A 13,028-nucleotide genomic window follows, 5' to 3' on the forward strand; every position below is an offset into this window, starting at 1 on the left:
TGGCTAGCAATACTGATAATTGTTTATATTCCGGGGCTTAGTCATATATGAGGGGATGGAAGCAGTCAGATCAAAGACAAGAGTACCACTTGAGCATGCATGTACATGCACACACACACACATAACTCACTGTCATAATGTGGTTCATTATTATGGCAGGTGGCATAAACTGTAAGTCAATTTGTGTCTCTCAAAAGATAATAACCAAATAATAATAATAAGTAATGATAGTATCATTTAGCACTTTAATATTTGCAAAGCATTTTATATGTTATCTCTTTTGACATATAAACTTGATAAAATTAGCCTCTCAAACAGCATTAGTGCCGTCCTCCAATACTAGTGTTATAAGTCCCACTTAATCAGATTAAAGAAATTCAATCTAAGCAACCTGTGTAGAATTGTAACCAGAAAAAGAATGGTTGGTACAGAGATGGGAAGGGACATTATTCCCAATTCAGCACATATTCTAATCTTCTGACTTTATCATTCCTCAGCTAGCATGACTCAAATGCCCATAGCACCTTAATGAATTTCCCCTGGCCCTTCTGAATATTCTCAGGGTGGCAAATAAGGGTCAAGATCATTATAGCCCCCTAAAAAGACAGTTCCAAAAGTCTAGGGAAAATCAGAGAAATTAATATGTACTCACAAACACACCTATACACAGATGGTTTGGGATCATCTAAGAATATTAATAAAAGATTGGAGGTATATATGTTTATATATGTGTATGAATTTAAACACAGATATATGAATATAAAATGTTAACAAAAAATGGGTGGTTATCCATAACAATCTACGTGTATCACCAAACTTTTGTTAACATTTTTACATGGCCCCAAATCTAGTTTTCTTTAGGGTTAGGCTGATTTTATATGTGTTAGAGGTATATGGTCCTGTGATCTTTTGTGGGGTTTCTACAGAAGGGATGACTTTGCACAGAGATGCCATAGAGGAAAGGGGAAGTATCCTAGATGATCCATCTAAGCAATTACTGAAGTTGCAGGAAGGCACAGGGGTGCAGAAAGCAATGATAGAATTCCAGCCTCCTTTCAGTTTGAAAATGGACAGGGATATGAATTTAAGTATAAGTAGAAAGGTTTGCTTCTTAAATCATTCACATTCCCCTTCAAATGGATTAAAAATAAATAACACTGATTCACAGGAGTTATATTTACAATATCCCAAAACTCTTAAATGAAGATAGGAAGATGGATCGTGACAGCTTTTACCTCTCCAGTATTCATTAAATAAAACATTTATTCAACATTTATTAAGCATTTATTATGTGCTGGGCATAGGGGAAGCCTCAAGGCTTAGATAAACTATGCTCCTTGCCTTTGCTACAAAGATAAGCATAATATAAAATAGCACATGATAAATTAATTGGATACAAAACAATGTGCCACATGAAGCTTAAGGGGAGGAAAGCAAAGAAGAGTGTTACTTCCTAGAGAGTTAAGGGAAGACTTCATAGTGAAGAAAGCATTTAAATTTGTCTTGGAAAGATAGATAGGAGTACATTAGAGGAAAAGAAGAATGGCTTGAAAGGTGGGAAAAGGGAAGTCATTCTCTTTCTCCTGGTATACATTCTAGGTCAGTGGAAACACCAAGCCACTTTGGTGCTGTAACTCACTCTCTCTTGGACAGGTAGAATTGGAAGGTCTCACCGGCCACATCGAATTCAACAGCAAAGGCCAGAGGTCCAACTATGCCCTTAAAATCCTGCAGTTCACAAGGAATGGCTTCCGGCAGGTAAGCTGAGTGCCAAGATGCATTAATGGCCCAAATTTCCCACCCTGTGCCTATCACTTCCCCATCAGTGGGTTCTATCCTTTGACAATGTGCTTGTCAGAACTCTAGCCATCTCTCAACTTTCCATATTGACTGTATGTATATCACATTATATTCCTGCCATTCATCCCCTCTCTTTCTCCCACCACTATCAGACAGAGAGCATGTGCTCAGAGATTGCAAAATAATTTTAAGAGCAATGTAGATAAAAATTAAATCATGGAGAGAGAGATACCACAAGTCATAAGACCAGGGTTTTTATTTCATTAACTAGCTTTGTGACCTTGGGTAAGTAAATGCTTTTTCACTCTGGACCCCATTTTCTTTCTAACATTTTAGATTCTTGGGAGGTAGAATCATAAAATCATATATATCTAATATATATATATATATGATATGTATGTCATATATATGTGTAGGGGTATATGTGTGTGTGTATGTATGTATATATATATCTGTGTTTGTATAACTCAGACACATATAGAGTGATAAAATCCAAAGTGAAAAATTCACTTTACAGATGAAGAAACAAGCCCATAAAAGTTCAGTGATTTACTCAATAACACACGGCTAGTAAATGATAAGTGATAGGGCCAAAATTTGAGCCAAGGTCTTTTTATTCTAAATCCACTTTCCACTTTATCACACCATCCAGACCAGCCACCCTTATAGTTCCTTAAGGCCTATATATATCACTCCAAACCTTAGAATAATAATTAATAATAAGCTAGAGTTAACATAGTACTTTCAGGTTCGTAAAGTACTTTATAAATATTATCTCATTTTATTCTCACAAAAACCCTGAGAGATAAATGTTATTATTATCCCCATCTTACAAATGCAGAAACTGAGGCAGATAGAATAAATAACTTGCCAAAGGCTATATTGCTAGTAAGTTTGTGAGGCAGCATTTGATCTCAGGCTTTCCTAACTCCAGGCCCTGAGTTCTATCCAGTGTTCTGCCTAGCTGCTTTATACTTGACCCTAGCTTAGAAAATCCACCCTGCATGGTAAATTAAATGCAGGGTTTGTATCAGCTAGGTGACTCAGTGAGGTCCATCACACACATGGAAACAAAAATAATGGATAGAAATCCAACTTTGGAACCAAGAAAACATAAATCCAAGTACTGACTCCTAGATATATTGGTTGTGTGATCCTGGGCAAGTCACATATCTCTAAGGGCTTTAGGCAGCTATCTGAGATGATAAATTGAGAAGAAGTTATCTATCTGCATTAGTAAAGCAAATTTCTTTATTAAAGAATTCCATATACTAATACAAATGACATACCCCTATTAGGTACATACATATATATATATGAGAAATAAATGTGTTCATGGAATGGAATAGAACCAAAGCAGAGAGGTTATGAACAACAAATCCATGACTGTTAAGGAACACCTAGAGATTTCCAGATCCCTTCATCCTTCAATAAAGGCTATGCCAGTAAAGTAACCAAAAATCTGATCCATCATATCAAATGGTGGCAATCTTTGGAACCTAATACTGAGACAATTAGGACATCTTGGTGGTACAATAGGCTGCTGGGCCTGGAGGCAGGAAGACTCATTTTTCTGAGTTCAAATGGGACTTCAGATATTTACTGTATCACCCTGGGCAAGTCCCTTAACCCTATTTGCCTCAGTTTCCCCACCCTACTAAGAAAACTTCAAATGGGGTCATGGAAAGACCGAATGTTAGAAGTGACTGAAACTACTTAATTAAACTGAGATAATTAGTAACTACAAGGAGATCCTCAGCAGAGGCACAGGTATTGTAACAGAAGACTTCTAACATTCTTTCCGATGTCAAAATTCTGTGATTCTATGATTGCTATCTTGCATCTATCTCTGTGAATAATCAATAATTGACTGTAAGTAGTTACATTTGATGGATCAAGGTATATAGCTGCCAGAAATAAAATTGATCCAAATTAATTTAATGAACATTCATCAAGTTTTTACTATCTGCAAAAACTCAAAGATAAAGTGAAAATCCCTGCCTTTGAGGAACTTACAATCCACCAAGGAAAGTGGGAGCACGTTTTCATTGTTTAATGTATGTTTCACTTGAGTGAGCTTTAGCAGGAGTGAGCTGGAGACCTCTCAAACTAGATGGTCCAGATTGTTAAATTTTCAGTGTGGGCATGTGCACCTCAGAAACTGGCTCAGGGCTGGAATTGTTGTTTTGTTGATTGGATTTAAGAAAGAGATGGAGAAGATATAAATAATTCAAAATAAATTTTAAAATGTGTCATGCATTTTCAGAGAACTGGTTGTTAAACATTTACCCCCACCCCTTAGTATAAGATATAGAAAGCACAGAAGTTATATATGAGATTAAAACTTTCTGCCTGTCAGAGAAGGTTAAACAACAAAACCTGCTCTTGAGAGAATTTGTGGTGTCTTCTTTCTTCATGATCTCCTAAGAATTCATCTTCATGTGACTTTCTTCTCGGTGTCTTTGATGCTTTGAGTTTGATCTTGCTGGAGAGGACCTATGGAGGTTCATTACTGCTAGAAAGTCCACATATTCTATTACTATTATCCCTTCCACATCACAAGGGTTAGGAGTACAGTGTCCCCACAATCTGGAACATCTGTGTAAAAGTTTTTTGCCCTCCCTTCATGTGAGAGAAGAAGTCTGATTTTTTTCTTTTTCTTTTATGAAATGTTTATAGCTTTAAAAGATAAAATATGTTGGAATTATATATTATACATATATTTTATGCATCTCTGAGTTTCTAACCTTTTTCCATATCATCTGCTAGCCTTCACTTTTCATCTGTGGCTTCTGCAAAAGTCCCAAAATATTCCAATTTAATTTCTTATACCAACCCACAATATATCAAAAATGTGATGGGGGAAAGTTGTGATATAGAAAGGATAACTGCATATTATACAAAAGAGGGAGGATACCCTCCTGCAGTGGAGTGGGAGGCAATATGGTCTGTTATGGAAAGGACCCTGAGCTAAAAATTGGGAGATCTACTGTAACTTCCTTTAGCCCATGAACAAGCCAGATCATCTCTCTGTGACTCAGTTTCTTCCCTATAAAATTGGAGGATTGGGCTGTGTAATCATTAAGATTCCTTCTAGCTCTCACATTCTATGGTTCTATAATTTTACTTGAGGTGGTTTGTTCGTACCTATTATTCCTGTGATTGTCAGCACACATTTGTGAAGTGGTTGGTCAGGACTCAGCATGCTCATACTGGTAATGAACAGCACGAGACAAAAGTGGTTCCTCTCAGTGTGGAACCCACACATGTAATTTTGGCCAAGCTGTGCTCTGACCCAGTGAGCTTAATACAGCTTCAGGGCAGCTGCAAGACAGAGTTAACCAGCCTTTACTGCGGAGTCCCCACAGAGTGTAGTTTTACACTCTGACCTTGGGATACAGAGAAAAGAACTTTCCTGCAGAGACCTTTGAGACCAGGATGGGAGAATGTTAAAAACACAAATAATAAAAAAAGGAGCTCATTTTGTTCATTTAAAAACTATATATAAATATGAATGAGGCAGCAGAAGTTGTGAGTAGAAATAGTTTTAAAGATAGGAAGAATGGGCTTCAGTTGTGTTCCTGATATACACAGACTGGATGACCCTACCCAAGTCCTTTAATCTCTCAGTGTCCCAATCTTCTCTTAAATTTTTGTAAAGCAGGTTCTTTAGGAAAAGAAATTTCTGGACTGGGATTTCCTTATCCCAATGAAATAAAAAATCTAATAGTACAAAATGTGTGTATGTATGTATATATATAGGTTACAGACAAGGAGTGATGGATAGAAATCTGATCTTAAAACCATGAAGCCATAGGTTCATTTCCTAGCTCCGATGTGTATTGGTATGTGATCCTTAAGTTGCAGAGAAGGTGTCTATCTGCATTGGCAGAGGGAATTTCCTTATTCAGGAATTTCCAATATTAATAAAATGAAGTTCCAGGCTCTATCCCTATATAGAGATATGCCTAAGTATAGAAAGTGTGTGTGTATAAACTCCTTGAGAGTAGGGGATTTTGATTTTTTTAATCTACAGTGCTTAGTGTCTGGAATATAGTAGGTGTTTAATAAATGTGTTGATTATTTGATGTGGATTATTGTGATTATAGAAGAGGATTAAGGGATATTTTGTATCAAGAATTATTCTGATAAATCAGGGAGACTGGGTGAAATTCATTAAAGAAAACTCCTTGAATAGATGACCTTGAACTGCAGTTTTCAAGAAAACAAGTCTAAATTCCTGAAGATCATTGGTGAAACCTTTATAGATTATCCTGGGACCTTCCTAACATCTCTAGTGTCTAAATGGGTACTTGGGCTGGGGGGGGGGAGGAAGGGGGAGTCCAAGTATAATCCCTCAATTGAACTTTACTTCACTTTTTCTCTGTGAGCTTGCCCATATGTTCATATTGACTGATCAAGGCAGTCCTTGTCTTTACAGTAGAATTTTTAGGGACAGCTAGGTGGCACAGTGGATAGAACACCAGCCCTGAAGTCAGAAGGACCTGAGTTCAAATCTTATCTCAGACACTTAACATTTCCTGGCTATGGGACCCTAGCAAGTCACTTAATCCCGATTGCTTCAGAAAAAAAAAAATTTACTGGGAATCAGACCTTGTTGCTTCAGGTCATTGCCAGAAAGGACTGCACCCAAATAAAAGCCCTATTCTAAGGGTCAATCCAACCCAGACTTTCAGAGCCCCTTTAAGTGTTTACTAGAAACCTCAGAACTAATCCTGGAACTACCCCCAGGAAATAGAGGTTCTGAATCTGGGGATTATGAACTTTTTTTAATAAAATAGTTTATAACTATATTTCAATGTGATTGGGTTTTTTGTAATTTTATGTGTTTTATTTTATCATTTTAAAATGTTACTCTGAAGATTCCATAGGCTTCACCAGACTGCCAAAAGAGTTTTTCCTCTGTCTCTGTCTGTCTTCTCTATATGTGTGTCTCTATCTCTTTCTGTGTGTCTTCTTCCTATGTATGTCTCTTTCTATCTCCCCAGTTTCTGTCTCACCTGTCTCTGTCCCTTTGTCTATCTGTCTGTCACTGTCTGTCTGCCTCTATCTCTCTGTGCTTCTTTTTCTGCCTCTCTCTGTCTCTGTCTTTCTTTCTGTCTCTGTCTGTCTGTCTCTGTCTCTCTCTGTCTCTGTCTCTGTCTCTCTCTCTCTCTCTCTCTCTCTCTCTCTCTGCCTCTTTGTCTCTGTCTCTCTCTCTCTGTCTCTCTGTCTCTGTCTCACACACACACACTCACACAAGAGCATGATGGTTGGGAAGCCAGGCATGATAGCACTTTTGACTGTGTTGATTCTTTCTACAGGGAGGCTAACGCTGAGGTTGGTGGGATCGTTTTATTGTTCTGAGATACCAGTCAGATATCTGTATTAAGTTGCCAGTGTGGTGATTGATGGCAGCCAGGCTGCCTAAAGAGCCCAGGTCAGAAGTAGAGTGGTTCAAAACTTCCATGTTGATCAGAAATGAGGTTGTATCTGTGGATGGCTACTGCACTCTCTGAGAGACGGAGACTCACTCTCTGAAGTAGAGAGATATATAGTTAGATTACATAGATGGCTAGATAGATAGTTACATACATACACAGACACATAGATACATAGATAGATGGATGAATGGATTTATGGGTGGATGCCTGGATAGACAGACAGACAAGTATCATTCAGAAACCTGAAATAGAATATGAACTCCTTGAAGGCAGGAACAATTTTTGTCTTCACCTTTGTATCCTCTGTGTGTGGCACAATAAGTTTTATTTAAACACTGCCTGTTGAATAGATGGATTTCTTGTGCTCTCAGAGCAGAAGCTACTTCAGATATTCTCTTTATTCACTGAGTTACAAATGGTAGCTGAAATGCTCCTGATCCTGCCCTTTTCTTTTCACTAGCAGCCGATTAGGCTCAGAATGCCTCTTCACCTGAGCCATACTTCTCCATTGGTTATCCCTTAGCCCAGCTCTGAGTGTCACAGTCATTAGGAATTAGTGCCTTCCTTCCCTCTCCCCTCTCTCCAACTACTACCAGTCCTCCAGTTAAGAATCTGGCATCTTCCAGGAAGTACTCTCCTTTCTCTGGTTCCCATGGCTACATCATCATGATGATATAAGTGAAAAGAACACTGAATTTGGAGTCAGAGAACCTGGATTTGAACCCCCGTTCTGCTATTAATGTGCATGCCTTTGATCTTGATTGTCATTTAACATCTCTGGATCTGATTTTTTTTTCTACAATGAAGCTGTGAGGCTAGAAAATATTGAATTTTTTCCCCATTTTAAATACTATGAACAGTCCCTGTCTTTGCTCACTCCCACATCCCAAAGGCTTACAATCTAATTCAAATTGTATGAAGATTGTTGCCATAGGAAAGAATGTTTCAGATAGGATTAAGGGAAACTTCCAGCAGGAAGAGACTACAATAGCTTGTACTTGAAATTCTTTTGTTCCAGTAGGGGAAAAAAATGGCAGTCCTACATATGGAGATGCTTCCCTCCCTCCTTCCCTTCCTCCCTTCTTCCTTCTCTCCCATCCACTCATCTCTCTCTCTCTCTCTGTATGTGTGTGTTTGAGTCTGTCTCTGTCTATCTCTATGTCTTTTTTTTGTCTCAGTTACTCTGTCTTTCTCTTTCTGTCTCCCTGTCTCTGTCTGTTTCTTTCTCTCTCTCTCTCTCTCTCTCTCTCTCTCTCTCTCTCTCTCTCTCTCTCATACACACACACTATCTTCATTTTACAGATGGAGAAACTGAGTTCAAAGAGTTTGAGTTATACACAAGGCCACACAGAAAGGCAGAACTTGAGCTCATCTTCCAATTTTAATGCTTTATTAATCTAGCAGTCATTAAGTGATCATCTGACTGCTCCATGCTGAAAGATGTAAATACTTCTTCCCCTTGATTCTCCTTATTCTTCCTTAGGCAAGGTCTGTTCTGGAGGTTTCCAATTCCCTAATCAAATACCTCATCTATTCTTTCTCTGGAATTCCTCAGCAATCCAATAGACAGAAATACTATGCTCAAGCTTGGTGCTGTGCTGTAACCTGTTGAAATGCTGAGGAACTCATTTGATTTATAATGGTCTGTTAGGCTGAGGTTTCTTAAACAAAGGTGATTTCTCATGTCAATTGGGGTTCTTTCTTTCTCCCCCTGTCAGTGTGAGTGAGTATTAAGAGTCCGTTTTGATTATTTAGATAGCACCATGCAGGGACCCAGTGGGTTGTAATTGGTAAAATGTCTGAACGGAAAGCCAGGCTCCCCGTTGGTGGCTGATTAAAGGATTATTACCATTTTTTGGATCTTTCAGAATTCAGGGTTATTTTTACCATTTTATAAATTACTATTTTGACTCTGATCACATGTACTTTCCTTTCCTGGTGATTTGTGGGTTTTTCACTGGAGTTGGGGGGTGGGGAAGCAGGGACTTAACCTCCTTAAATCTATTCTAAGTGGTCTTCTTCAGTCTAGCCAACATTCTAGTCACAGAAATGGAAACTCAAAAGCCAGATTCACTGATATTCACTAATAGTCCCAAATTTCATCACCTAAAGGCAGGATGGTCTAGAGCAGGGGTCCTCAAACTAGGGCCCATGGGTCAGATGTGGCAGCTGAGGACATTTATCCCCCTCACCCAGAGCTATGAAGTTTCTTTATTTAAAGGCCCACAAAACAAAGTTTTTGTTTTTTTACTATCGGCCCTCCCAGTCTGAGGGACAGTGAACTGGCCCCCTCTTTAAAAAGTTTGAGGACCCCTGGTAGAGAATAGATAATGGGTCTTGAAGAGTAGCAGGGTGGTGGACAATTCATTTTAGTAACTTAAGTCTCAGTTTCTTCATCTGTAAAATAAGATGTTTGTATTAGACAAGCTTTTAAGGCCTCTTCAAATTCTAAATGTATTATCTAAATTTATGACTTGGGTATGATACACAATTCTGACATACAGTAACTGTGACTTGAAGTAAATCCCTGAATTTTAGTGTCATTGTCTGTGAGGTGGAAATAATACTGTCAATGCCTACCTTATTAGAATTTGTTTTTGAGGAAAGTAATTGTAAATCTTTTTTTTCTTTTTTTTTTTACTTTTTTATTTAATAGTATTTTTTCAATTACATATAAAAACCATTTTCAAAATGCAGTTTTGTAAGATTTTGCGTTACAAATTTTTCTCCCTTCCCTAAGACAATAAGCTTTTTATGTTCAGTCATACTAATTATGTATCTGCATATGAATGAAGAATGAGAACAAAAGGGAAAAACCAAGATAAAAAAACAAAAAACTTAAAAAAGTAAAACTACTTTGCTTTGATCTGTATTCAGTCTCCATAGGTCTTTGTCTGGATTTGGAGGGCATCTTCTCTCACGCGTCTTTTGGGATTATCTTGAATCACTGTATTGCCAAGAAGAGCTAAGTCCATCATAAGTAATCATTGTACAGTGTTGCTATTACTTTGTACAATGTTCTCCTGGTTCTGATCACTTCATTTAGTATCATGCAAGTTTTTCCAGGCTTTTCTGAAATCTGTATGTTCATCATTTCTTATAGAACTATAGTATTCCATTACATTCATATGCCACAATTTGTTCAGTCCTCCCAAATGATGGGCATTCCCTCAATTGCCAATTCTTTTCCACCACCAAAAAAGCTGCTAAAACATTTTTGTACATGTAGGTTCTTTCCCTTTTATTAACAGAAAATTTTAAAGTTTAGTGCAAGTACTTATTATTAGAACTATTTTTAACAAACCCCTTCATCATACTCTTTAGCTATTCCTTTGAAATTAAAATGCTTCATTGTGAAGATTTTCTTTCCCATCTCAATCAATTCTACCTTATTCTCATAAAGGCAACCCCAGGTATCAAGGCTGGTTTAGTTTCACTTGCTTAAAATGTATTTTAGAAATTTCAATCTGAGAAGACATGGAATGGGAGAGGAGACTCAATTCCATTTATTATCTTGAGCCAGAAGATTAGACACTTGAGAAGGATCTCATGTCTCACACTGACTACCTATGCAACACTGGGCAAGTCATCTGGGCCTCAGTTTCCTTATCGAAAAAATGAAAAAAATTGGACTAGCTAACATACTGTCAACCTCCTTTTCTACAGTCCTATGATCTTCAGTCATAAACTCTCTTTCTCAGTTTCCATGTTTGTTAATTGAGAATAATGGATTATATGGAGGTCCCTTGCACAGCTAGTTTTGTGATAAAATGACTTTGTTAGAGCTATAAGAAAATAAAAGCATTCTTCAAAAATATATATTTAAAATTATATTATCAGACACTTCCCGAGACCTCGAGCAGAAGATAGGGAGTCTCATAGTGGACTGATGATATCTGTGATGCCATTGATTTGGTATTCAGGATGATAGAAGCATACATTTTTAATGCCAGAAGGGAACTTATGGATAATCTAATTCAACCCCTTCAATTTATATCTGAGAAAATAAGTTCAGAGAAGTGATGTCAGACAGTCCATAAGCATTTATTACAAGTCTACTATCTCATCCTTCTCCATTGGTCACATTCTTGGCCCAAGCCCATTTTCAGCTATGCCTTTAACTGAGTAGAAAATTATCCATATGCTAGGGCTTTGTTCCTTGGGCAGCACTAATAATTCTAATAATTATATGTGAACTCATTGATCCTCACAACGACTCTGGGAGGTAGATACTATATATCATCCCCATTTTACTGATTAAGAAACTGAGGCAGAGGGTAAGTGATTAAGCCAGAGTCATGCAGCTAGTAACTGTCTGAGGTCAGATTTTAATTCAAATCTTTCTGATTCCAGGTCCAGCTCTACCCACTGCACCATCTAGCTTCTTCTTGAACTTTGCTTTAAATTCCACCCTCCCCTTGTCAACCCCAGGTACAAAATTTGATCAGTATGACACTGTCTGATATATTCAGTCATGCATGTGTACATGCATGCATGCAATTTATTTATTCATTCATTCATTTAATTATTTGGTTGTAACATCTTTAAAATTATGAGTTCCAAATTCTTTCCCTCTGTGCAGCCTCTCTCCCACCCATTGAAAAGGCAAGCAATATGATCATGCCTTCATTCAACAAGCATTAAAGACACACTAAAGTGTCAATGTAAGTCATTGTGCTAAGAAATGGGGATACAAAGATTTTATTTCTTCCTTTGTAATCTCTCCCCAGTTTGCTCTTCCTTCTAAGTTACCAGCATTGTTATCCTGCTTAGACTTTTATCAACTGTCATTTCTATTATTGTTTATATTCAGTTGTTTTTCAGTCACATATGACTTCGTGACTCCTTGAGATTTTGTTAGCAAAGACACTGGAGTAGTTTGCCATTTCCTTCTCCAGTTTATTTCATAGATGGAGAAACAGGCAAACTGAGTGGCTTGTCTAGGATCCAACTAGTAATAGGTATCTGAGGCCGGATTTGAACTCAGGAAGATGAGTCTTTCTGACTCCAGGCTTGGCATTCTATCTACCGTGCCATCAACCTGCCCCATGACTTTAGTTGTATCATCTAAATTCTGAATGCTGATTGGGTAGATTCTCTCCTGTGAGCTCCCTTGAAGCAAACTGTAAAGCACTAGAATGAGAAAAACCAAGACACAGAATGCACCCTTATGGGCTGGTAAAACAATGGTCAACTCTCCCAGAAGGATAGTTGTCCTTCCTTAGCATCTAATTTTGGCTACAATTCATGAGATAAAGCTCTAGGGTTTTATAGCAGGAAGGTACTTTAGAGACCATTTAGTTCAACCACTTCATTTTACAAATAAGAAAACTGAGGCTTAGAGAAACTAAATAAGTTACTCAAGGACACATAGTTGGAAATAACTCATTCTCAATTATCTTTCACTCCTTATATTCTCTTACATTCACTTTTCTGTGTAAATGTTTTATTCCATGACTAATACCATTTAAGTTCCTTGAGGGAAGGAACTCTTTAGAGATGAGGGGAATAACAACTGAGACGTTTAGGAAAAGTCTCATATAGAAAATGGCGTTTGATTTGATCCTTGAAGAGAGAGCTAAATATTTCAAGAGGAAGAGGTAAGGGAGACCCTCCCATGCATGAGGAAGGAGAGGTAACTAGTATGAATGCACAGAAATGGGAAATGACTTGACATGGGCCTAGAACATTTGCCACTGTTCTATGCCCAGTGGGTTACAGAAAACACCTTCATCTCTTCTCTTCACTAGCCTTTATTCCAATAATAAACCTGCATAGAGCTGA

At 37.7% G+C, this 13,028-nt stretch overlaps 1 protein-coding gene across 3 annotated transcripts in view; it reads left to right on the forward strand.

Moving 5' to 3' along the window:
• GRIK4 (glutamate ionotropic receptor kainate type subunit 4) overlaps nt 1-13,028 on the forward strand; it is a 670,650-nt gene that overhangs the window by 502,261 nt on the left and 155,361 nt on the right. For all 3 annotated transcript variants that reach the window (XM_031960162.1, XM_031960161.1, XM_031960163.1), the window contains one exon: nt 1,654-1,758. In XM_031960162.1, coding sequence (XP_031816022.1) covers nt 1,654-1,758 — 105 coding nt within the window. The remainder of the gene's footprint in view (nt 1-1,653; nt 1,759-13,028) is intronic.

The sequence above is a fragment of the Sarcophilus harrisii genome, chromosome 3 (genome assembly GCF_902635505.1).
Source record: "Sarcophilus harrisii chromosome 3, mSarHar1.11, whole genome shotgun sequence".
NCBI classification, from domain to species: Eukaryota; Metazoa; Chordata; class Mammalia; order Dasyuromorphia; family Dasyuridae; genus Sarcophilus; species Sarcophilus harrisii.